Here is a 27778-nt window from a genome sequence, read left to right as displayed (position 1 = left end):
CTTTTGTACCCTGTGTATTTCATTTTTTTTCCACCCAGTGGGTGAAGCTTGGTAATCCTGAAATGAACAGGCTGGCTGTGGGCTGGAAGGATTATTGCACTGCATAGCGGTTTTACTGTGAACTCCTCCCAGACAGTGCTGTTCCTGTGCCATGTGTTAGTAGCTCGTGCAAGCGTTTTCTTCTTGCTTTAACTGTAATTAAGTGGTGATCACTATGTCCATTTCACTACTTTTTTTAGCATTGTTACTAGGAGTTAATCCCTGGATTATTTACCTTGCTGGATGATTTACCTGTTTTATGTAAATCTAAGTCATTAGATAGTCTGTTGGTAATCAGTGCAGGCTGAAGCAGACTGGGGGTCGCTTTTTCTGTATCCACTGTTAAAGCGATATTAAACCCAAAGCCAAAAATTGATTATATTGCAGTTTACCAATCATAAGATGTGGTAGCAGCATTAGTTTTCCCTTTTTAGGCTTTTTTCACTCTCTTTTCACCTGGTTATCTGGCCAGTAATACACCTCCTGTATTAGAGGGGCTCCACTCTGGAAGAAGATGCAACAAAGACACCTTTGGATAGCAGCAATGTTAATCTTAGGGAGGGTGGTGTTAGATGTACTAGCAGATTTAAATACACTGGCCAAACTCCACATAACACTTTATTAGCAGTTGCAGCAAACAGTTTTTTTTTCCTTTTGGGATATAAGTTTTACATGTAGATAATTGTAAGCATCCCATCAGTGGTAAATGGTTTATTTCAACACTTTAACTGCTACATCTGCAGGACAGATTATTCTGTTAAAAAACAACAGACTTACTGGCCAGATTACAAAGTGAAAGTACAAGAAAGAAAGCCTGAGAAAAGAAAACAAATGCAGCCATCACATCTAAGAATTGGTAAGCTGCAATATAATACCGGTTTGCTTTTGGGTTTAATACGCTTTAATTGCTGGATCCTGAAATATAAAGATGTGTGCATGACCTTTGTAATGGGGGTCAAGGTATAAAGTCATATTAAAGGCCATTTAAAAAGAAATAACAAACATGTTATACTTACCTACTCTGTTTAATGATTTTGCACAGAGTAATCCCGATCCTTCACTTCTCGGATCCCCTGCCAGCGCACCTGGCCCCTCCCTCCTGCCGGGTGCCCCCAGAGCAAGCAGCTTTCTCTGGGGGCACCCAAGCCACTCCTTTGCATGTTCATTCACACCAAAGAGCTGTGGCTTGGCCTCGCCCCTCTCCCTCCTCATTGTCTCACTGGCTGTGATTGACAGCAGTGAGAGCCGAGGCTCTTGTGCACATTGCTGGATTGTGATGGGGCTCAGGGGGAAGTATTATGGGGGCTGAAGGGTTTCTGCATGGAGAAGAGTACACATAGAATGCATGAAGGTAAAATCCTTGAGCCTTTAGAACATGGGTGCTCAACCTTTGGCCCTGCAGCTGTTGCGGAACTACAACTCCCATGAGGCATTGCAAGCTGCTGACTGCCTCACAAGCGTGACTCATGTTGGGAGTTGTAGTTTTGCAACAGCTGGAGGGCCATAGGTTGAGCACCATTGCTTTAGAGCCACTTTAAAGTGGTGTTCCACCCCAAAAAAAAAAAAAAAAAAATGGAAATAATTTTCTTTTTACTCACCTCCAAATAGCTGTTGCTAGGGGGTCCCTCGTAGTCTGCCTCTTTCAGTGCCTGGGCTCTTGACGTCACTTCCCCTCCACACAGGAAGGGCTCAGCTCTGCCCCTCCCTCTTGTCAATCATCTGTGACACCTGATAGGTCCCAGATGATTGCAAGGCCAATCACGGTGCGCAACGCCGCTCGCGCATGCGCAGTAGGTGCCCAGCTGTGAAGCCACATCCGGGCGCCCACAGTTACAATGCCGGCGCTGCTGAACGGAGAATGGAGACGAGCGGAGCTTCAATCCCCCGCATCGCTGGACGTTGGGACAGGTAAGTGTCCGATTATTAAAAGTCAGCAGCTGCAGTATTTGTAGCTGCTGACTTTTAATTTTTTTTTTTAATGGGAACACCTCTTTAAGGTGAGTGTTTACTGCAAAGGGGACGGTGGAGGCTAGTCACCTGAAATGCATCATTGTACTGAGTCTTATGGGCCTGTACACACGATCCGAACATCAGACAGAAAATATTGCTTTCGAATCGATCATACGATAATCGGATTGTTAGTACACAGCTTGCAAGAGCCGATCATGACAGTTCATATGATATTTATCCGATCGGGCAATCACGGAAATTTTTCTCGTATGATACCAGATCGTACGATTTTCCTTTTAATCAATACAGTTGTCGTCTGAAAATATAGTACAAATACTCTACAACATATGACATCATTTTCCGATTTTTTTATTCTGTCATACAAAAATTTTTGTAACTTTAGTAACCTCTCCATTTTTGATATGCGACTAGCATGTAAAAAAAAAAAACAGATCTGTCGTCCAATTTTCTGATCGTGTGTATGGGCCATTCGATGCTTTGGACTTTTTACAAAGATTGCACAGACTTTGTAGTATTTAGATATCATAAGTGCACTGTTTATTTTCACTTGTTTGCTTTACATCACTGAGTTTAGTGTTAGAACATTTTCAGGATTTTTTATCACAATATTTGCACTTTTATTTGTCATTAATTTTATGTGTTGTTTATATAATTGAAAGTTTGCTAACAAATTTGAGTGCAGCACTGATCCGCACATACTGTATATTTCAGTGATTTTGTCACATTGTACTCAGTCCACCAAAACATATCACATGCCCTTTGTGTTGTGTTATTTCCTGTGATTTTTAACTGGATTTTGCAATAAAGATATTTTTATTCTCATCTGTCTTGGAGTTCCGTCATTTCCATCTTCCACCTATATTGCATGCTGTATTTGGGTCACATGACATTTATTTCGCAAATATCACATGTGATGCTAAAAATGTCAGTTCACTATGTCAGTTCATCGGGTGGTGCTCGTCCTGATTGACAATGGATTTATTTTGGGGGGATATTTATATATTTTTAATCTTTGATCTTTTGAAAAAAATGTTTCCAGGATTTTATTTACTGATCGGGTAAATGGCGGTTCCATTTACCCAATCATTTACTTTGGCCATTTTTTTGGTATGAGTACGGATACCATGTACCCAGAACTCATTCAGATCGGGAGGGGGGCAGGATCTGGGGGTCATCTTAGTAAAGGGAGCATCCAGATTCCAATAAGTCACCCCCTGCACCCCCACAACCACCTGGTTGGGTTTGTGGGGAAGAGTCCCTTGTCCTCATCAACATGGGGACAAGGTGCTTTGGGGGGAAAAGCCGCTCTCTCCCTCTTTCCTCCCCTGGGGGGCCGCATTATCAGATAAGGGCCTGGTATGGATTGGGAGGGGAACCTCACGCTTTTTTTTCTTTTCTTAATGCTTCTTTTGTTTACATTCTGCTGTCAGCAGGGAGTCACACTGACAGCAGATGAGTCATGGTTGTTAAGAACGCGGCAGATGCCAGCTCTTTAAGGTCTACCACCTATTCCCTTGTTGTTAAGGAGGCTGGTGTGTGTCGGCATTAAAGTGGTTATAAACTAAAAAAAACAACTAAAAAAATACCTGCAAGACAAAGGCATAATGAGCTGGTATGCCTCACATACTAGCTCATTATGAAATACTTACCTTGGATCGACGCTGTTGGATTGGTCCCCTCACACATCTATGACCGGAGACATATCTCCCTGGAGTTATTTCTGGGTTTGCGGGCTCCGGCACTGTGACTGGCTGGAACCGTGATGATGTCACTCCCACACATGCACGCGGGAGCCGCTGGTCATGGCATGGGCCCTGAAGAAACGGCACAAGTGGACCGTTTCTTTAGTGCGCATGCGCCGATGACGTCAGTCAGCTCAAGCTTATACAGTGAATATCTCCTAAACTTTGCAAGTTTAGGAGATATTCACGGTACCTACAGGTAAGCCTTATTATAGACTTACCTGTAGGTAAAAGTGGCATAACTAGGTTTACAACCACTTTAAAATACTGCATGTTTTCACTATTAAAATATGGCATAATTTCAAGAAATAGTGCATGCGGTATTTTAGTAGCATTTCTTTGTGAATTGCAAAAACAATTTGTTAAAAATGTTATGAGTTATTTTACCGCTGATCTTAGGCTGGATTCACACCTATGTATTTTTAGTGCTTTTTGCATTTTGCAGATTTGCACTACAGAACGTGTTCCATAGGAAACCATGTTAAATGGACTGTGGTGCAAATCTGCAAAATGCAAAAAGCACTAAAACTGCATAGGTGTGAATCCAGCCTTAAACTGGTAGATAACACTTCGTGAAAGGAGACCATTGACCATTGTGTTTGCAGCTTTTTACCTAGACTGTTTCGTAAATGTTCTTTTTCATATTTTGCAAAGTAAACAGCCACTTCTCCTATAGTAAATCAGCCTCTCTGAAACAAAAAGCCAAATGAACATTAAAAGAATCTTAGGTGTTGGATCCAACATGCAAAATGGAATGATTTTATATGAAGTTGGTCAGTTTTAAAATCAAGGAAATTATTAAAACAAACATTTAGGAACAAAAATTCTGAGAATTTGGGATGTATGATTGGCAGCTATGAAATGATCTCAGGCGCTGGTAGACATCTAACTAATAAGAGAGAACAGGTCAGAGAAGGCCAAGTGGAAATATAATAATATGCATTTAACCATAATTCACATCAATTTGATGACTGTCAGATTTTACTCTGATGTCTGCCCCAGTCTGCCTGGATGCTTGTTCTGCTGATTCCACTTTGCTGCCAAATGCTGCTTCTCTGGGGAAATAAACTGTGTCTGTGATTTCATCCAAGTCAGCTGCATTCAGGAAAATGTATAATTGTATTGTATTCCTGAGATGGATGCAATCCTCAGGTGCACTGTGCATTTTTACCAGGTCATATTAAAGAGGAGATAAAGAATGCCAAGATCTCTCCCTTTCTTTGTTCCTTACTCTCTCCCCTCCTTCTTTCCTTTCTTCTTCCCCCATTCTCTTTTTGTCCCTTCTACCTTCTTTCTTTCTTCATTACTGCTTTCCATCCTTTTCCCCTCTCTTCCACTCTCCTTTCATTCCCTCTTCCTTCCAAGCTCCCTGCTTTTCCCTCTCTCCCTCCCCACCTTGATTTCTATCTCGCTTCCTTCCTTCTACCCTCCCTTCCCCTCTTGCTCAACTACTTCTTCCTTCCTTCCTTCCTTCCTTCCTTTTCTCTGCCTCAATCTATCCCTCCTAATTTCCCTTCTTTTCTCCTTCCTTCCTTAATGTCTCCCTTTCCCTGTCCTTTCATTTAAAGGCACTGGTGGCTGCCCCTCAGATGGCATAGAGGACTAGAATTATAAATGTCTGAGTGTGTTCCTTGGTGTGTGTTGGCAGGGACAGTGCTACCACTAGGCAAACTAGGCAGCCGCCTAGTGCACTGCTGCCTAGGGCACCCAGCCACTGGTGTTCCTACTCTTTTCTCTCTGCAGCAAGCAACTAAGTCAACTAAGTCTCAGCAACACATAGTGTCTGAGGCGAAGCGGGCGGCGGAGGACTGTGTCTGTCTCCCGAATAAATGGAAGCAAGTAAACATTCATTGATGAGCACTGGTAGGCTGCATTTGATGGGCACTGGTGAGGTTGCATTTGATGGGTGCTGGTGAAGCTGCATTTGATGGGCACTGGTAGACTGCATTTGATGGGCATTGGTGAGGCTGCATTTGATGGGTGCTTCTGAGGCTGCATTGATGGGCTCTGGTGAGGTTGCACTTGATGGGTGCTGGCTAGAGCTGCACGATTCTGGCTAAAATGAGAATCACGATTCTCTCACAAATCTCGCGGCGTAACATCTTCTTTCACATTAAGGCTGGGTTCACACTGCAGCGATGCGGGAACGCCACGAATCGGTTCCTGCATCGCATGCCTCCCGGCGGCAGATCACACTGCCCTATGCGAACTGCTGGGAGTGTCAGTGATATGTTAATGACACCCCCAGATCAGTTCGCATATCGCAGTGCGATCTGCAAACTCGGACAGGGATTGGATTGCTGTTTGGGGGTTCCAAGTAATTTTCTAGCAAAAATTATTGATTTTAACTTAAGAAAGTGTCATAAAAAGATTTAGATTTTAAGTGGTTAAACTTCCTGCATTTACAGTGGTTGAAAGCTTGGTAGACTGCCCAGATTATTTGTTTACACAAGAAGTTCTATGCCTTTGATCTAAGAAGTAAGTTAGTTACAATGTTTCAAGTTCTAAACTTGGCAGATTTGCCCTGGATGCTTTCTTTTGACAGCTGAGTGAGTAGATAATCTCTCCACTTGTTTATATGAAAGAATCACCTACTCTCAGTGGGAGAGATCATCAGGGGAGTGAATCGAGATTGCATTTTTTTAACGATTAATCGTGCAGCTCTAGTGCTGGCGAGGCTGCATTTGATGGGCGCTGGTGAGGTTGCATTTGATGGGTGCTGGTGAGGCTGCATTTGATGGGTACTGGTGAGGCTGCTTTTGATGGGCTCTGGTGAGGCTACATTTGATGGGTGCTGGCGAGGGTGCATTTGATGGGTGCTGGCGAGGCTGCATTTGATGGGCACTGGTGAGGCTGAATTTGATGGGTGCTGGTAGGGCTGCATTTGATGGGCTCTGGTGAGGCTGCATTTGATGGGTGCTGGTGAGGGTGCATTTGATGGGTGCTGGCGAGGCTGCATTTGATGGGGGCTGGTGAGGGTGCATTTGATGGGTGCTGGCGAGGCTGCATTTGATGGGGGCTGGTGAGGCTGCATTCGATGGGTGCTTCATTAAAAAGGTGGAGTATACACAGGCAGGCAGGACAAAGGGGTGGAGTCAGGGGTGGAACCAAGGGGGGAGTGGCAAAATTAGGTTTTGCCTAGGCTGTCAAAAATTCTTGCACCAGCCCTGTATGTTGGGATGAAAAAGAAGATGGGCATCACTCACTTTAGACTTTCTACCCTTTTTCCTGAACTCAACAACAGGAGATAAAGTTCAAGGATGCCGGGTACCAAAAAAAAGTACAAAAATGGAACAGGTATACTGAAATATCAGGCTATTTAGGAGCAGCTTCTTGGCAAATGCCATAAGTAGAGGAACATTCAGACAGCTATGTGACCCTGTAAGAGCAGTAACAGTCTTTCATTGGGCTAGGTTCACATCTCTGCAGGTGATTCTTGCTGCAGGTCCACACCTGTTCCCGCAGCCTCAGCCATCTGCACAAAAATGCGCTGGATGCCTGTGGGTGCCATTAATCCTAATGGAGCGTCGCATGCACTGGTAATCAGAACCATACTGCACTTCGCCCATTCATATAAATGGAGCCGTGCGTCTCGCAGAGCTGCATATGTGTGAACCTAGCCTGATGTTGGATAAGTCGGGCTGATTGTCCCTTTGAAGGCACTCAACTCAAAGAAACCTGAGCCTTTGGTAAATGACTTCCTCTCATAAGTACTATGTAACAGCTTCTACCAAGTTCCTCTGTGACACTCTTTAGAAGAAGATCTCCTTTTCAGCACAGAGTCCTTCAGATATACACTCCAGCTCTCACTTGAGTTGTTGGGTGCACAGCACATGCTCCAGGCAAAGGGGAGGCCCAAGTAGGAATCCTTTACATAGGCATCTAGCCATGGGGAAGCCCTAGGGGAAGGTGAGTTCTGGAAAGGTGTTTCTAAACATTTATCATAGCTATTACTCTGACTACAGCTCCTCAGAGTTTGGACGGGTCAAATATAAACAATATTGTCAAAAGTATTGGGACACCTGCCTTTACATGCACGTAAACTTTAACAGCATCCCAGTCTTAATCCATAGGGTTCAATATTGAGTTGGCCCATCCTTTGCAACTATAACAGTTTCAACTCTTCTGGGAATGCTGGTTTAGGATTGTGTCTATGGGAATGCTGGTTTAGGAGTGTATCTATGGGAATGTTCGACCATTCTTCCAGAAGCTAATTTGTGAGGTCAGGTGCTGATGTGGACAAGGAGGCCTGGCTTGCAGCCTCCACTCTATTAACTCCCAAAAGCGCTCTATCGGGTTGAGGTCAGGACTCTGTGCAGGCCAGTCAAGTTCCTCCACCCCTAACTCGCTCATCCATGTCTTTATGGACCTTGATTTGTGCACTGGTGCGCAGTCATGTTGGAACAGGAAGGGGCCATCCACAAACTGTTCCCACAAAGTTGAGAACATGAAATTGTCCAAAATGTCTTGGTATGCTGACACCTTAAGTGTTCCCTTCACTGGAACTAAGGGGCCAAGCCCAACCTCTGAAAAACAACCCCACACCATAATCCCCCTCCACCAAATGATTTGGACCAGTGCACAAAGGTCCATAAAGACATGGATGAGCGAGTTTGGGGTGCAGGAACTTGATTGGCCTACACAGAACCTGATAGAACACCTTTGGAATGAATTAGAGCGGAGAATGTGAGACAGGCCTCGTCCAACATCAGTACCTGACCTCACAGATGCACTTCTTAAAGAATGGTCAAACAGTCCCATAGACACACGCCTAAACCTTGTGGACAGCCTTCCCACAAGAATTGATGCAGTTATAGTTGTAAAGGGTGGGCCCACTCACTATTGAAGCCTACGGACTAAGACTGGGATGCCAATAAAGTTCAATTGCGTGTAAGGGCAGGTGTCCCAATACTTTTGGTAATTTAGTGTATATTTATAACACAGGGAGCTGACCCTCCTGCACTGCTCACTGGAGCCTCCTTCCAGCAGCAGGTGGAACCAATCAACCCAGCAAGTGTATAACAAGTCGCACAAGTGTGAATGGAGCCTGATAGTTTTATACCTGCTTGGAGTCCAGCATTAGCATTATAGTCCTGCTAGGCGCACCAATAAAGATCCAGGTAGGGCACCTTCTGGTCCCATTGGACGATTTTTTTTCTCTATTCCTGTTCTGGTTGATCTTTCCCTTACTTTCAGATTAATGACAATTTAGGTGACCAGGCTTATTCAGCACTTTAAAATTAGATGAATAGGGCTACATATAGTCAAAAACAGCAACTTTCAGAAGTGGCATAATGAAGATTGCAAACAAAACTGCCAAAACAAGTGTTATTTATAGGCGGAATATGAAAGTGAAAATAGTTCCCCAAATATACAAATGGTAAAATATTGCCAACTATAGGCAGATATAATGGACTTGTATTCAATGATACAGCAAATAAAATGTATTCTTTTATTGTAACTACTGTAAGTATCTGACTTTGAATCAGTCTTTTGCAGCCCCTGTACAACAGAGCACAGACTGGGAAAGGGAGAAACAGGACATGGCGTTAGGTGTGGTACACGGTGCTATCAAGGGACATGCTGATAAGGAGGAGAGTGCAGAGTGATAGAAATGAACTCATTAGTCTGTTGCTTCTGCTTCCCTTGTCTAGTCACAGGGTACTTGTAAGGGTTACTAAACTGCAGTAGAGAAAAATCAAGTCGCCTGCCCTGCCTGTGGCAGAGCTGTGTACATCTCAATACTGGATAGAAAGAAATACAAATTATTTGGATGGTTAAAAGGCTCTCATACATGCATTTAGCTGTTTGCTCAGGCTTCAGCTTGACGCTGGGTTCACACTATTGCCAATTGGATGTGGGTTTTCCCTGCATCCAAATCGCATGACAGGAGATTGTGACTGGCTCTCTATGGAGCTGGTTCACACATTTCCGGAGAGGCTGTGGAGTGGCTTGCACGAGAGTCCTGTGCATCTTTGGCTCAGTTTCAGGGCTGAATTCAGTCTAAAATTCGACCCTGAAATGGAGAACAGGGACACGCTGGACCCCTACTGTGAGCCCCATCCATCTTAGATGTGAACCTCACCTTAAAGTGTTACTAAACCCATAACAGTAAAGTCAGTCTGTATATGCGATAAAGCATGCTTGTTATACTCACAGTGGAACCTAAGGGGTTAATCCTCAGCATTGTGTAAAAAGGCTATTTGATCCTGTCTTCAATGATCCTCCCCTTTTTCCACTTTCCCCAATCCACCTCCTAATAGTACGGGGCCTTTGAAATCACTCTGCACATGCTCAGTTTGGTGTGTATTGCTAGAGAGGTTTTTTTTCTTGGGAGGGTGCATGTGACTAGCACAGGGCCAATCAGCACTGCCCAGATAGAGGGTCAGGGGCCCTGCAGTCTCATAGGACAGTCAGGGGAGAATGCAAACTCCTCGTACAAGCTTTAACAAGACTGGCTATATGCTACTGATGAGAAAAGGTATTTAGAGGTTTATAATTACTAAAATAATTGCATTTCCATGTTCTGTGTACTGTGGGACACCAGACACAGTGAATGCAGGGCTCTGGGTTTAGTAACATTTTAAGTAACTAGGTTGCCCTAGTGTTGCTTCAATTAATTTCAGATGTGATGTTTCTATTGTAGTTGCCCAATCCATGTAATATCAAGCCATTACCAGTGCAGTTCTCTCTTACAATACTTTGGTGAAAGCTTAAACTCAGTGGACATATGTCATGTAGTGATGAAGATGAATGATGCGGGAAGCCTAATAGTAGCTGGCCACATTTAACTGGACATCTTCTGTAATGTTGAAAAAAGATTTGCTGCTAATCCAAGCAGTTTATTCTGTTCTAATGAGCATAAAGCACAGAGTTTTTCTTTCGTTCAACCCCACAGGCTAAACGAGAAAAAAAAAACAGAGGAGCTCAAGAGGAGCAGCTGTACTAACTGTATGATGTTAGTACATCGATCTCCCTGATGATCTATTGTGTTCTAACAGGGGGACTACACACCAGTTAGCACTGATCTGATGCTGGTTTTCCAGCATGCCCATTTGACAGAAGCCAGCGTCTGTCGGACAGGCTGATGTACACAGGAGCCGAATGTCAGACGCTTTCTCAACTGGCCAGTACCAGCTGATATTCGGCCCGTGTGTACAAGGTTTTAGAAACATACCCCATTTATAGGACCACAGATAACTCAGTCATCCTAATCCACTCACTATGAAATGTATCAAGGTAGATGTTGATTGTCCAGGAACATAAGGGAGGGTGAAAGCACCCTGGTCTAATGATATACAGAAGAACCTTGGATTATGAGCATAATTCGTTCCAGGAGAATGCCTGTAATCCAAAGCACTCGCATATCAAAGCGAGTTTCACCATAGAAGTCAATGGAAACTAAGATAATTCGTTCCGCACTGACTTCTATTACATGCAATAGCAGAATTCAAGCTAATGGGCGGTGCATTTGAGAGCCTCAGAAATACTTGGGGACAGCTTGGCTGAACTCGGAAAGCCTCGTAAAGGCTTGGAAATACTTGGGAACAGAGTATTTCCGAGTCGTTCCGAGTATTTCCAAGTCGTTACGAGTATTTCCGAATGGCTCTGAACCGTTCCAAGTGTCCCCGGCGCCCCCGCACCTCTGGCCAAATGCGGTACTGCGCCACCCATTAACTTGAATTCTGCTCGTTTTGCGAGACAACACTCGCAAACCGAGTCAGAATTGAAAAAAAAAAAGTTGCTTGTCTTTCAAAACGCTCATTAACCTGCGTTACTCGTAAACCAAGGTTCCACTGTAATAGAATCTCTTGGTGCCATGATGTCTGGAAAAGATCTATATTGTTAAAATCACATAGCTGAAGGTGGAATTTCAAGAGTGAGTCCGCTGAGTCCTGATCTGCTGTGGTCGCCCCCTTATACAGGGTCGTTTTTATCTCCCCAATGTACAAATCTTTGCATTCTACACTCAACGTCTACCATACACCAAAAGACTCAGTGGAAGGATTCTTTTAAAAAGACTATTGGATTCATTTACCAAAGCTGGAGAGGTTGTTTCCTTGCAAGGTAAATAGAAGCAAATAAAGTGAACCTGCATTCGTATGAAACGCACATCATTTCTGAGGGAGATGTAAAAAAAGAGAGAGATTTTTGCTAGGACATTATTTGTTAATTGACATGAAACTAGTTTTACCACATTTACTAAACTCTCTTTACAAAGTCAACATAATAAATACAAGTAAACCCCCGTGGGTATAAACTGCTGCTGCATTTGGGCCTGGGGCATGCTGTCTCTATTTCTTCATAATACCAACACTTGCCCGCCCCTTCCTGCCTCCTACAAATTCCTACTGGTCAATAAGCTAGCCCATCGTGGTGATGGGCCAATAGAAATTTAAAGGGTGAGGATTTGTGGCAAGCACTATTACTACTGGATGGCTCGAAATGAATCCGTATCTGCAGGTTTTCAAAGTAAGCTGCTCCATGTCTAGGCAATCTTATTTGTGACAGATTGCATTGAAAGCTGTCACTTAAAAAAAATGGTTTGCGACATTACAAATGTATTTTTTTCCATGAATGTTATGCTCTGTAGTAGATAGTCACTCTTAAAAACATCTGCTACTTTTGAAATATCATTATTCTTCTATGAGTTTAAGCCAAGTTATGAATTTTTAACTTGTCATAAATGGCACTTTCCACAGTGAAGTACAGCACCGACTTCCTATAGCAGATTGTATTTACATGTTGTCACTTCTACCAAAAACCAGAAAAACCCCTAAAAATCAGTTTGTCCCCAATTAAGAATTGTGGATGGGGGCCATTACAATCATTCATTTGTACCCCAGTGGCCAAATGTGTATCCACGGGTTTATGACATATATAACATCCAATATTAAAGACCTTATAGCTGATTCGGGCTTGTTGGCCATCATCAGTGTAATGCATGCGCACTAAATTTACTGCTGAAGAACATTTTCATTCTGCAAAGTGATTTTTTTACTTTATAAAAAGTCACTTTTCAAATTTCATTTTCACATAGGTTAACAAATTAGATAAACCTGGGTTCAGTTTGAATACACATTCACATGCAAGGAAATTTAAAACAAAGCAAGGATCTTTGCTTGCACATGAACTAATGATTGAAGTCAGCATAGTTGCCCATTATTCACTAAGCTAGGTAAAAATTCCCGCAGCAAATTCTCGTTACTTTCCCGTTGCAAAGTAAAATAATTGAAGTCAGCTGTGCTGACTTCAATTATCCAGTCATATGCATACAAAAAACTATTTACGTTTTCCTTGCACATGATTGGGTATTCCTCAAACAGTGAATTTTTTACTAACCCCATACACTAAATTAATTGAAAATTAACGCTGCAAAGCTCTACTCATTTACTAAATCAACCTCAGTAACATTAGCAACAGAAATATTCAATAAGCCTTCCATTACTCTCTAAACTGACATCACATTATGTAATATAAGTGTAAAGCTAAGATGTAGAGCAGCCATTCTCAACCAGGGTTCGGTGGAACCCTGGGGTTCCTCCAGAGGTGGCTAGGGGTTCCTTGAGCTTTGGCTGATGAACCACCTATTTGACGATGCCTACAGTGTTCAAGGTTCAGCACCAGTTAGCAAAGCCAGGAGCGTGACACCAAATATCGTTTTAGCTGTCTTTAAGGGTGGCATTCTGAACACCACTTTATGGGGTACATTCTTTTGACCACTAATATAAGGAGCATTGTTCCTATTGAGCCCTGATAATTTGGTTTTAGTAAGGGTTCCTCGAGACATGAACATTATTTTTGAGGTTCCTCTAGGGTTAAAAGGTTAAGAAAGCCTGATGTAGAGTCTGCTTTTTTTTTTTGGTAAAGTGAGCCTGCCATTAAATATAGTTCCCGTTCCCATGCAGCCTTACCTGTAAAAACTAGTAAGGCCTGGTTCACACCGTTTTTCAATACATGCTTTTGATCCATTGAAATCTATGGAACCAAAAACCAGAAAAAAGTCCCTTACCCTTTCCATAAAATGCACAGACGTGAACTACATCCATAGGAAACCATGTTAAATGGACTGTAGTGTGTTTCTGCAAAACTGAAAACGCACTAAAAAAATGCATAGGTGTGAACCAGGTCTAATGGTGCACACGGCTGTTTTTTCCGTCAGTAAACTCTGATGGTTTTTCCGACAGAGTTCCGCTGAAACAGTCTTGCCTACACATGATCACACCAAAGTCCGATCGTCTAGAACCTACAATGGGACTAGAAAAAGGAAGTTAAGTAGCCAAGTGCTGCCCAATGCGCCGTTTTTGGTCCGTCGGAACAGCATACAGACTAACGGTTTTCCCGATAGGAATTGATTTTGTCTGAAAGATTTAAAACATGTTCTATTTCTAGGTCCATCAGATTTTGAAAAAAAAAAGTAAGATGAAGCCCACACACAATTGGAATATCCGATAAAATGATTCTGTCTGACTTTTTCTGCCGGAAAGTCCGACCGTGTGTACACGGCATTATACTTACCTTTACCTCTGTCTGCACAAGCAGGATATCACTCTGTTCATGGGAAACCTACATGTGAATTACACTGGAAAACCAACACATCTTGGAGTGTCGATCACATGGTTCTCCTGCAGTGCTCATTGGTTTCTCTTATTGACCTTCATGTCACTATTGCATTCATTAATACTTGAAGGTCAGTAGGAAGACCCTTTGAGAGCAATGGGGGGGCCCAGCAGATTGACAGTCATGGAAGTGTTGTTTTTTTGCAGATTTCACATGAAGTTTTCTCAAAGGAGGAATGCATGACCGTGCCCCTCTACCCAATTGCTATCCAGTGGGATCTCTGCCCTACCAATGGACTCTTGGAAATGAGTTGCTATGCAGATTTAGGGGGACATCTTATGCTCATAGCTTTTAGGCTTTTTTTTATTCTGAGACTCAGAATGTGTTGAGCATTGGTTTCCACTTTCTAGCTTAAGCTGGAGAACCTCCTTGTTGAAGAACTGACCCTGCTGAATCTTTTATTTATCAAAACTGCAATATTGCAAAATGGCATCATCAAGTTCTATGAGATTCCCACATGCCCAAAAATCTGATTAATTTCTGTTATCCCATTTCACCTACTATTAAATTTGATTCACTATGACTCCAGCATAATACATCATCACTCCTGCCTGCAAATTATGTCCTCCCTGTAATCTAGACTTAATATAAACACAGTTTTATAACATCTGGATAATATTACACTATAACATTCATTTTGCTTGTTATTAGTCTGTATACGTTTTCTTTATAGGAATTCCAGTCTATATTCACCCACCTATGGTTGAAATTTCATCACATGTACATAATTGTAGCAACATTTCTAAATATCCTTTGGAAATAACTTAATTTTGAATAGTGATAAATGTTATACCAAGTACCAGAACATGCCAACAGGCAAAAAATTTGTGCGAACATGCAAACCCTATTAAAGTCTATGAGACATGAAAATGAAAAATCAAAAGCACTTTAAAGGCTCATATGCAAGTTATTGCCATAAAAAGTGTATGGGGACTCGGGTACTGCTCCAGGGGACATGTATCAATGCAAAAAAAGTTTTTAAAACAACCGTGTTTTTAAGATCAGTGATTTTAATAATGCTTAAAGTGAAGCAATAAAAGTAAAATATTCCTTTAAATATTGTGCCTGGAAGGTCCCCTTAGTCCGCCTGTAAAGTGGCACATCTGTGTGATGTATATTACAGTGCTACAGCAAAATTACAGTTTTAAGGAAAAATTGTCATTTAAAATTGCTTGTGGCTGTAATGTATTGCTGGCTCCCAGTAATATAGATAAAAATCAAGGAAAATATTGGCGTGGGTCCCCACCGACAAAATCCAGACCCTTATCCGAGCATGCAGCCTGGAGGACAGGTTGGGGGGGCAAGCGAACGCCCCCCCCTCCTGAATCATACCAGGCCACATGCTCTCAACATGGGGAGGGGGCTTTGGGGTCAAGGGCCTCGTCCCGACAACCCTGGCCATTGAATGTCGGGGTCTGCTGAGGGGGATTATCGGAATCTGGAAGCCCCTTTAACAAGGGGGCCCCAAGATCCCACCCCCATGTGAATTGGTATCAGGTACATTGTACCCCTACCCATTCACCAAAAAAAAGTATAAAAAAGTAAAAATGACAAAAGAGAGATGGACCCGAAAAATAAAGAATAAAAAACGAAAATACTCCACCTCTATGGGAGGGTTGATGTAAGCGGATGACCCCGCTTCTCTGACATCAGTTATGTTACTGGGTGGCCTCGCTCTTGCCTATATAACAGCTGTCACAACCAAGAGACAGCAGTCGGCAGGGCGCCTCCCATCGAGGCAGAGCTTTTTTTTTTCGGGCGGCTTCAGAACTTCTGGCATCAATCGACATAAAGGATTCATATCTCCATGTGCCCATTTTCCACGCTCACCAGAAATATCTATGCTTCGAGGTAAAACATTTTTCAGTTTGTATCTCTGCCTTTCAGTCTAGCTACTGCACCTCAAGTGTTTACAAAGGTCCTGGCCCCTCCTCTAGCCAGATTAAGGGCCCAAGGTATCGATCTACTGTTGATAGACCAGTCGGTAGCCCAATTAGACCAAAGTATGATCAGCACAATCAACTACCTGGAATACCTAGGTTGGATTCTCAACCTAGAGAAATCCTCCTTAAAACCATCAAGGAGATTAGAATACTTGGGTCTGATCATAGATACAGCCCAGAAAAGGGTATTTTTGCCCCAGACAAAGATCAGTGCCATAAAGGAACTGATTCGGGTGGTCAAGGCAAAGAAGAATCCTTCCATTTGACTTTGCATGAGGTTGGGAAAGATGGCTTAGTTTGAGGCCGTTCCTCATGCTCAGTTTCATTCGAGGCTGCTGCAAAACAGTATCCTATCGGCTTGTAAAAAGAAGGTCCAAGCGCTAGATTTCCCAATGTGTCGGCCTCTAAGGGTGCGCCGGAGCCTCAGTTTGTGGTTAATAACCAAGAATCTGCAAAAGGGAAAATCCTTCCTCCAGTTACCTGGAAGGTAGTAACAACAGATGCCACCCTTTCAGGTTGGGGAGCAGTCCTGGAAGAGGCAACTGTCCAAGGGAAATGGTCCAGATCAGAAATGACCTTGTCCATCAACATTCTAGAGATTTGGGCAGCATGTTTGGCCCTGAGGGCCTGGACGCTCAGGTTACGGAATTGTCCTGTCAGGATCCAAACCGACAATGCCACAGCAGTGGCCTATATCAATCACCAAGGGGGCATGAGAAGTCATGCGGCCCAAAGAGAGGTGAATGATATCTTAACATGGGCAGAAAACAATGTGCCTTGCCTATCGGCAGTCTTCATTCTAGGAATAGAAAATTGGCAGGGCGGACTACTTGAGTTGACAGCAGTTGTTCACGGAAGAATGAGCACGTCACCCCGATATCTTCCTGGCATATATGCCATATGGGGGATGCCAGACATAGATCTGTTTGTGTCCAGGTTCAACAAAAAGTGTCAAGAACAAGGGATCCGCTAGGGTGCGGAACAGATGCCTTGGTGTTCCAGTGGAATCAGCTCTCACTGATTTATGCATTCCCTCCTATTTATGCATTCCCTCCTGCTGCTTCCATGGCTTCTTCACAGGTTCAAGCAGGAAGGGATTCTTGTGGCCCTAGCATGGCCCAGAAGATCCTGGTATGCAGAGATCATAAGGATGGCGGTAGGGAACCCATGGACCCTACCACAACGTCCAGACCTTCTCTCGCAGGGTCCGGTATTCCATCCTACCTTACAAATGCTAAATTTAACAGTTTGGCTATTGAGACCCACATTCTGAAGAAGCGTGGGCTATCAGGTTCAGTGGTATCTACCTTGATTAATGCAAGGAAGCCGGCCTCCAGAATCATATATTATAGAGTCTGGAAGGCATATGTTTCCTGGTGTGAATCCAGGGGTTGGCACCCCAGGAAGTATGTCATAGTTAGAATCCTTCACTTTCTGCAGATGGGGTTAGAAATGAAGCTGGCCATGAGTATTATCAAAAGACAGGTCTTGGCCCTATCAGTATTATTTCAACAAACCATTGCTTTGCATTCTTTGGTTCCTGGTTTTATTCAGGGGTAACGTGGCTTAATTCTCCAGTTAGGTCACCCCTGAAACCTTGGGACCTAAATTTAGTTCAGTCGGCATTGCAAAAACAGCCTTTTGAGGCGATATGGCATATTCCCTTGGCTCTTTTGACAAGGAAACTAATTTCCCCATATCTTCTGCAAGAAGGGTATCAGAGTTGGCTGCTCTTTCTTTTAAAGAGCCATATTTAATTATTCACAAGGATAAGGTGGTATTGCGTCCTGTTGTGGAAAATTTTAGATGTATTTTCCACAACAGTTCTCATCCTAAATTTCTGTCGAAGGTAGTGTCAGGTTTTCATTTAAACCAGGATATTGTTTTACCTTCATTTTTTCTAGAACCCTGTTCTACGGAAGAGAAGTCACTACATCCTCTGGATGTGGTGAGAGCAGTCAAGGTCTACTTGAAGGCGACTGCTCAGGTTCGAAAAATGGATGTTTTGTTTGTGTTGCCTAAAAGTCCTAAAAAAGGACAGGCAGCATCGAAATCTACCATTTCTAAATGGATTTGGGAAGTCATTGTTCAAACTTATGGTTTAAAGAGGAAGATTCCACTCTCTCAAATCAAAGCGCATTCCACTAGGGCTGTTAGTGCTTCGTGGGCAGTGCATCACCAAGCTTCCATGGCTCAAATCTGCAAGGCCGCAATTTGGTCTTCAGTCCATACATTTACCAGATTCTATCAGATGGATGTAAGAAGGCGTGAGGATATTACCTTTGGGCGTAGTGTGCTGCAGGCAGCAGTATAAGTCATCTGGTCTCATGGTGCCCTACTTTTGTTGTGTCTCCCTCCCTTCAGTTGGCATTGCTCTGGGACATCCCACATAGTAATTACTATGGCTCTGTGTCCCGTGATGTACGATAAAGAAAATAGGATTTTTATAACCGCTCACCTGTAAAATAATTTCCTTGGTGTACATCACGGGTCACATAGGTCCCTCCCTTGCTACAAAACTGAAGTACTCCCAGTAGTGGGAGGGGTTATATATGGAGTGGACTTCCCGCCTTAGGGTGTGCCAGTGTCCATCACCTGAAGGTGGCCTATAACCCACATAGTAAGTACTATGGCTCTGTGTCCCGTGATGTACTCCAAGAAAAGGATTGTTAACACAATCATCACTGCTTGCACCCAGTAGTGTCACTAGGGTTGGTGTCACCTGGTGCGGTAAAACATGGTGTCACCCCCCTCTCCACCAAGCATAGTTCCCCCCCAGTACAGATCCCCCTCTCCACTAAGAACAGACCCCCTCCCTCAGTACAGACCCCTCTCAGTAAACACACCCCTCTCCACTAAGTATAGACCCTGCCCCTCAGTACAGACCCCCTCTCCACTAAGTACAAACCCCCTCCCTAAGTACAGCCCCCCCCTCCCTCAGTACACACCCCTCTCCACTAAGTATAGAGCCCCCTCCCTCAGTACAGACCCTCCATCCACTAAGGACAGATGCCCTCCCTCAGTACGGCCCCCCTCCCTGAGTACACACACCCCTCTCCACTAAGTATAGACCCCCTTCCCTCAGTACTGACCCACATGACTAAGTATAGACCCCCGTTGCTGTCCCTCCCTCAGTATAGACCTGCCTCCCTCAATATAGACCTGCCTCTTTCAGTCCAGATCCCCCCTTCTCCACTAAGTATAGATCCCTCTCCCTCAGTATAGACCCCCCTTCCTCAGTACACACACCCTTCTACACTTGTGCTAGTAGGGAAGTGGGGGTATGTCTGTTATGTGCTAGGGGAACATTTTGGGAGAGGAGAGGACTTGTGATTGTAAGGAGGTGGGGGGGGGGTCGGATATGCTCTGGGGGGGGGCGCTTTGGGAGGGGAGAGGGCTTATGCTCTTATAGAAGGTCTGATTTCATATTCAACCCCCACTTCTAGCATAGGTCCTTTCCCCTCCCAAAGTGCACCCCCCCATGTCTAAACCCTCCCCATCACTCCTCAGTCTTTTTTCACTTGCTCACCCCCCCCCCCCCTTTCCTGGTCACTTTGTCCCCCTTCTCCCCTTCCCTGTCACTCTGTGGAAGGAGATGGCCAGCAGACAGGCAGCACCCACAACATGAAAGAAGATTTTTCAAGTAAACTCATACTGGATTGTCAAATATAACTACTGATTGGATTATTATTGCGGTGCTGGTTATAAAATGGAAGTGTATTCTGTGACAACAAATTTCCTTTTATTATTAAAGAATACTTAAAAATAAAATAAAAATCCTTCTCCCCTTTTCACACCCATCTGTGTTGCTGCTGGGGAGATTCACTCTCTCTGTCCAAAATGACCGTAGTCACAAAGACAGAAAGTGATGAAGTAAAAGCAAATAACCCAAATGGGACAGAGGCAGCAAAATAGAACTGCTCTAAATATAATATAATTAATTAATATATAATATAATTATAATTAAATACTATATTAAAAAAAAAGCTTTTGATCAGCTTTAAGCTCCTTCATTTGAAATCATGTAACAATTGTTTGTATCTGGTCCTGCATTTTGTCTTGGGGCCCTCATCTGGAACGCTTTTTTCTGAGCAGTCAGGTTTTTCAGTTTGTCTGTGTTCTTTTTTCATTTGCTCCTAAAAGATCATTAAACACCTACCGTTTGACCATAGATCCATTTTAACTGTAAAACGTTATGTAGATTTTGTTTTCTGCAAAAATGAAAAGAGATCAATAAGTTCCTTTGGGTTTCTTTTATTTTTCTCGGTTGACATTCTTGTACTGGGCTGGGCTGCATATTTAGTGGAGTGTTTAGGGAAGACAGTTATCTTAACCCTATAATCAAACATATGTGTAGTCAGTACAGGCCAATCATGACACATAGACATGAAGGGATGGGAGCCTTAGTCTTAAAATATATCCTTATGTCTACGCAGATATGCCTCAAAATTCTGTAGGCGTTTTAGAATGAAAAATGTTACTTTCCTGGACACTCCAACTTATATTCCCTTGCAGTGATCCAGAGGAAGGTACTCATTCACATGCATTCAACGATGCATACGCCTACATACATACACACATCACGGTTATAAGAGAGAAAAAAAAATCATTTATTGGGCATTTTGTTTGTGTCCTTTATTGAAAAGCTAACTTTTTGTTGGTTTCTGTTTGTTCTTTAGAAAATGAAGAGCTTGGCACAAAGGCGTCAATCTGCACCATCTCTTGTAATAAGTAAAGCGCTGAACAAATCAAGAACCATAAACAAGTAAGTTATACTTTGTATTTCATTTTAGCATCTTAAAGATTTAACAGCTTCTGAACCTTGATAATTGCAAGGATGAAATCTAAGGCAGGGATACTCAAACTACGGCCCTCCAGCTGTTGCAAAACTACACATGCCATGAGGCATTGTAAAACTCTGACATTCACAGACATGACTGGGAATTGTAGTTCCTGAACAACTAGAGGGCTGTAGTTTGAAGGCCCCTGATCTAAGGCCTCTTGTACACACACATAATCATTTACTGGTGTTTATATGCAGGAGAAGTTGGAAGAAAGATCCTGAGCAAAAAAAAAAAAAGCTATTGTAATTATGTTCTGTAAAGGCCTCTAAATGCATATAGGCACATAAATGCTCTGCCCCCCCTCGCTCACTGGATCGTTAAACTGTGGAAAGGGCAGGAGCTGCTGACTCAGGCTGTCAGCGGCTTGCTGAGAGGCTGAGCCGGGTGCGGGTCCAGGCAAGTGGGTGGATCCCAACCATAGGATCGCGATCCTTCCCGAGTTTGGACCAGTTGTGACATCAGTTGACAGCGGGTGATAGCCCGCTGTGTGCTGAAAATGAGGCATGGGAGTGAGAATGTTCTGCACTACTGTGATCCACAGGAAAAGTACAGCTAATCGAGCTTTGGCTGTACGTCTCCTTTAATTAGCTCCGACTTCAGAAAAGGTTCCTGTACTACTTCAAGGCGACTTCTATCTGACTTCTATTCTCTTCCATTCAATACTTGTATCAAACTAGCTTTCAAGTCATCAGGAAGTCGCATGCAAAATTGCAATGCAAGTCGTACAACTTTCAGGTCGCGGCAGTGTGAACCGAGCCTAAAAAAACAAAAAGTGATTTAAAATGGAAGTCCAAGTTAAACCCTATTCTAATCTAATCTTAACCGCTTGCCGACTGGCTCGTGCTGATATACGTCGGCAGAAGGGCACATACAGGCAGATTACCATACCTGTACATTGCTAAATAAGATGCAGCTTGTGTGCGCATGCCCGCCGCGACCTCCGTGAGTGTGATTGCAGGTCCAGCGGACTCGATGTCCGTGGGGATACCCGCAATTGTCTCACGGAGCTGAAGAATGGGGAGTTGCAAACAAGCATTTCCCCATTCTGCCTAGTGACAGGACACTGATCACAGCTTCCTGTAATCAGGAGCGGTGATCGGTGTCGTGTCACACATAGCCCCTCCCCCTCACAGTTAGAATCACTACCTAGGACACACTTAACTCCTACTGCGCCACCTAGTGGTTAACCCCTTCACTGCCAGTCACATTTACACAGTATTCATTGCATTTTTACTTGCACTGATCGCTGTATAAATGTGAATGGTCCCAAAATAGCACCAAAAGTGTCCAATGTGTCCACCATAATGTCGCAGTCACGATAAAAATCGCTGATCGCCACCATTACTAGTTAAAAAAATTATTAATAAAAATGCCATAAAACGATCCCCTATTTTGTAGACGCTATAACTTTTGCGCAAACAAATCAATAAATGCTTATTGTGATTTTTTACCAAAAATATGTAGAAGAATACGTATCAGCCTAAACTGAGGAAAAATACATTTTTATATATTTTTTGGGGATATTTATTATAGCAAAAAGTAAAAAAATTATGCGTTTTTTTCAAAATTGACGCTTTTTTTTGTTTATAGCGCAAACAATAAAAACCGCAGAGGTGATCAAATACTTACACAAGCAGACAGTCAGAGATGGGCGGGGGGAGAGGATGGAGGAGAGGACACAGGAGACAGATAGCAGGATGACGGAGGCACGTACGCTGAACACAGTGTTAGAGCTCAGCAGCCCTGATATATGAGAGTCAGCGTACAGAGGGGAGGGTATAGCCAGGCCGGATCAGACGGGTATTACAGGTGTTACAGGGGGCCAAATGACACAGCACAAGCACTGTGCTGTATAACAAGCTTTAAGGGGACAGGGTCTGTTTTTTTTTTTTTTGGGGGGTTAACAAATGCTTTAAACCTCCCCCTAACTGTAACCCCCCTACTAGCTAGCGTCTAGAGGAAAGCTGTCTATACTTAATTATTCTAAGGCTGCTCAGGTCTAGTCGTGATAGGCTGCCAGTGGGCGGCTTCAGTGTAGAGGAAGGACAGCTGGCAACGGATGCCCCATAGTAAGCCTATGGGTGACGTCACAGAACAGGCAGCTGTCATCGGCAATCTCTCCTCTCCACTGAAGCTGACTCTGGGAGAGGATCACATGATGTGGATGGAGCGCCCTTAGAATAGGTAAGTATAGAAATCTTTCCTGTACAGGTACTTAGAATGAGGGTGGGAGCAGGTTTAGGATTAGATAGATTTAGCCCAGACTTTAAGGTGAAAGTGCTGGAAATTACTTTCCTGTGTGTTAAAGTGACCACACTAATACAGTCTTTGAGTTCATTTCGATGTTACTCTATAAACTGTGTTAGCTGATATATAAGGCAAAAAAGAGGAAGTAAGCTGATTGCTGGTAAGTTTCTTTGATGGAAGTAGTGCACAGGAAGTAAAGTGTTTACTTGAAAATATCACTTCTCATTTTGACCTTCTTCATTTTTAATATTAATCTTGATATGATTCTGTTCTAATCAGGTTTATGAATAGTACACGTTTCTGATAGAGGAACTAATGTAGGTTCGTCAGTATACACACACACACACACAAAATCCCCTCTGTGTGAGCAATGTACTGTACATTGCAGGGATTCTAATGCCCCGTACACATGATCGGACATTTATCCGACTTTCCGACAACAAAATCCATGGATTTTTTTTCCGAACTTGTCTTGCATGCACACGGTCACACAAAGTTGGTCGGAAATTGCAAACATCAAGAACGCGGTGACGTACAACGCGTATGACGAGCTGAGAAAAATGAAGTTCAATAGCCAGTGCGGCTCTTCTGCTTGATTCCGAGCATGCGTGGAACTTTGTGCGTCGAAATTGTGTACACACGATTGGAATTTCCAACAACAGATTTTGTTGTCGGAAAATTTGAGATCCAGATCTCAAATTTTGTGTGGTGGAAATTCCGATGGAAAATGTCCGATGGAGCCTACACACAGGGCATTATAGGGATGCACTGATACCAGAATCGGTACTCATACTCATGAAAATGCTCTTTATACTGAAACCGATACTTCAATATTGATTCAATAGACTTCAGTGGAGAAGCTGCAGAAAAGTATGTAGTGCGATTTTGTCATGATTTGTGTTTTGCGTTTTTTTAATCCACCCAACAACAAATTGGCCAAAAATTTTTAAAAAAGCATTAAAAATGCAAAACACACCATAAAGCGTGCAAAAAATGCTTAAAAAATGCATGTGTAAAAATGCAAAATGCACAGCAAAAGCACTGCAGAAACGGATCAAAAGCAAAATGCATAAGTGTAAACCAAGCCTAAAGCCTTGTACACACTTTTTTTTTGTGGAAAGGGCGTGTGCCGGGAACTTGTCTTGCATACAAACGGTACACAATTGTCGGCCAACAAACACGAACATAGTGACGTACTACATGGCATTGATTCCAAGCATGCGTATTTTTACTTTGGACTTTTGTGTGACGGACTTGTGTACATACGATATGAAAATCTGACAACAGACCGTAGTTCGCCAAAAACTTACTAGCCTGCCATACAACATTTGTTGGAGAAAAGTTGGACAACAATTGTCTGAAAGAGCGTACTAACGGTCGGATTTTAGGCAAACAGTCTGTCATCACACAATTCCCAGGCTTTAGACCCTCCTCAGCTCACCAGTCGATTGTCAAAATGAATTTTTGTAGATGATTTCTATTGTCTATTGTTCAGCACAAGAGGTGCCCACTTATTCAATATTCAGCTGAAAGAGTGCTTGTTTTTATTATGTTCCTTATATAGAATTATTTTGCAGTAGTTGGATGTTTCTACTGTCATCTAATGTTTGCGGATGACTTTATTTTTCCAAGGAATTATCAGAGCGGAACCAACTGAATGTAGCAAAATTTCTGCAACAATGCTATGCTTTCATCCCAGATACATCTATATAGAAAGTGTTGCCACTGCTGGTCAAATAACATGTCTTGTTCATCTTCTAAGTAATATATCAACGCAGCCTTTGTAGAGAACACATTTAAAATCCATCTCTAGTTATAAATGAAAAAGTTCCCTGAACACTCTAACCCCCCTTAGCTATTCTCTCTTTTTTTTTAAATCTAATTTCTTACCTGAAACTGCCAGTACGTGACTGTCGGGATCCCAATTCTTTTTCTGGTCTGTAGTGTACGAGGTTCCTTCTTGTGGTGCCCATGGCATTTCCTACAGATATGGACACTTTTCATTGTCTTCCAAATGTGTCCATCACAGAACTCTCAAGGAGGCCTCACAGAGTCTTTCAGTGGAGCCAACCCGATGTCGCAATGTGAGGGGCAGCTACAGGACCAGTTATTTGGCTTGAGTGCAGCTTCCAATCGCCACTTTCCACCACTGTAGATTGTCAAGTGGCAGCGGACTTAGAAACCTTTTGGTTTGTTTAAATTGGTGAATGGCTAAGATTGTGGAGGTGGGGAATGGACATTTTAGAAACAAGTCACTAATTCTGTTCAAGAAAATGGAGCATGGGGGGGAGGGGGTGAGTAGGTATCTCCACATGTCAAGGAATCATTGTAATGTGCTCTCACAGATTCCACAATCCTGCCCTCTGCAGTATCAAATATCCAACTTTAGAAAAGTCAGTCCTGAGGCACACCCTGCCACAACACGGAGCCTCAGAAGACTGTTGTGACTCACCCTGCATTTCACTTCACAGCGGGAGTGGGACTTAGCATCACAATTTCTTAAACATGTATTTTGTACCTTTGCCAATCTCAGTTTTGCTATTCAAATGTAACTTTCCTGAATCGGGATTATTGACTGGCATATGCTAGATTTGAAAGCACAATTTTATATATATCAAGTAAAGTTTGGTTATAAAAAAACTGGGTAGGTTTTAAACATACAGTGGAAGACGATTAAAGATATTTCTAATAAAATTTTCTGCATGGAAAAGTATAAAAAGATACCGGAAGCAAGAAACACGCAGAGGATGTGATTTCTATGATGGTTCTCCCGTAGCATTGATTGCCAGGGTTTCTAAGTTTTGTATACTTTATACAGTATGTTGTTTTGTTTTTCATTTATGCTTAAAAAAATATCCATAATTATGTTACCACCTTAAAAATGGCACACAAAAGTACAGAAAAAATCAAGCGCTTTAAATACTTGCTTTTCCTGTCCATGATCAATGTTTTATTCACTTGCTAAGTGCCTTTAAACTTTCTGGCAAATTTGACTTCTTCAGGAGTCGATTCAATAGCATAGCATTTTATAGCCTTCTTCTCTTCTGGGAGTGTTTGCATACTATCTGTGCTGACCTAGGTCCACTGTTCCTTCCCTCACCTCCCAATATAACCTTTTAAATAGCATCTCAGTATGGATGAGAGGAAGTTATCAAAGGAAAATACTATAGAGAGTCAATTATTGACCACTCTGAGTCTGCTGGGGCTGCCGATACCATTTTCCAAAAATGTCAGTGCCCAGCAGCAGTCTAACTGTATTTGGGTGACTACTACCGGACGTGACGTCACCGGCTCCTCCCATTTGCTTGGGAGCAGCCAAGTGACGTCTCTTTCTATCATGACCGAGACCGGAAGTTCGGATTAGTAAGCGTTCTGCTTTTGTGTGACTCCATGGTCCCAGTTGCTGGATGCACAGTGGTTATTTTAATTGTAAGTCTCTACATTTTTAAATAAGCCTGTTGTTATTACTACACCATGAGGATTCTTATTCTTATTCCATGTGCGAGCCCATTGAGTACCATCTACTTCTGAGTGACATGCTGTACACCCCATAGAGACCATTGATTCACTTGATATGTGTTACCTTTTAATTTAAGATGAGCGGCCATTGTGCACATTGGTGGAGTTTGTTTTCCTTGGACTGCATGATTGTTCTATTATCACTGAATTTTGAAGCAATATTTTAGCACTTCACTAAGAACTTTATTATTGTGATATTCATGTTTTGCTCTGGACTTTGGCAACACCACTTATTGAGGTTATTCTGATTGATATTCACTACTTTCTGTTTATTTTATTTAGTTCATGATACAAATATTTATCATTGTATGTGTTTTTCATTGGTTACTATTAGAGCAATAACCTTGCTTCACATAGAAAAAACGTAATAGATTTAGCGCCACTCCATTTATTTATTACTATACTGATTATGTATGTGATGGCACTACAGAGGATGGCAGCTTTATCCACCTAATATTAGATTTTGGTTTATACATATTCTTGTCAATTCATTCACTCATCTTTTACTTTCTTACACACAGAGTAGCGCACAAGTTATTCACTTAATCTTATCAGATTGTTGTTGAGATAAACAGTCTGGTGACAAGTTCTCCCTAACTTTTTTACTGCCATACAGTGCACAGCATTTACCATATGCCATGCGGTGGGGGCAATTGGGAGTATTATACAAAATCTAACAAGCCAACTGTTGGCTTTCAGATGGATGTGATCTGGTGGCTGTGCGGCTGCTGGATCACTTACACACACGCTCACCATGGGACCCAGGACTGGCATGGCAACTGCCACCAGCTAGAGGAGAGGGGGAAATGAGTAAATGTATATATTCTCTGATCTCCCATTCCTGCTAATAACA

At 42.7% G+C, this 27778-nt stretch overlaps 1 protein-coding gene across 1 annotated transcript in view; it reads left to right on the top strand.

The window, feature by feature from the left end:
- Positions 1 to 27778, top strand: part of ARHGAP20 (Rho GTPase activating protein 20) — a 186253-nt gene that overhangs the window by 34583 nt on the left and 123892 nt on the right. The window contains exon 2 of the mRNA XM_077483975.1: positions 20995 to 21080. Coding sequence (XP_077340101.1) covers positions 20995 to 21080 — 86 coding nt within the window. The remainder of the gene's footprint in view (positions 1 to 20994; positions 21081 to 27778) is intronic.

The sequence above is a fragment of the Lithobates pipiens genome, unplaced genomic scaffold (genome assembly GCF_037356315.1).
Source record: "Lithobates pipiens isolate NorthernLeopardFrog02 unplaced genomic scaffold, aLitPip1_a1.2 Scaffold_16, whole genome shotgun sequence".
Classification (NCBI taxonomy): domain Eukaryota; kingdom Metazoa; phylum Chordata; class Amphibia; order Anura; family Ranidae; genus Lithobates; species Lithobates pipiens.
The sequence above is the reverse complement of the archived record's forward strand: the minus strand, read 5'-3'. Positions and strand labels throughout refer to the sequence as shown.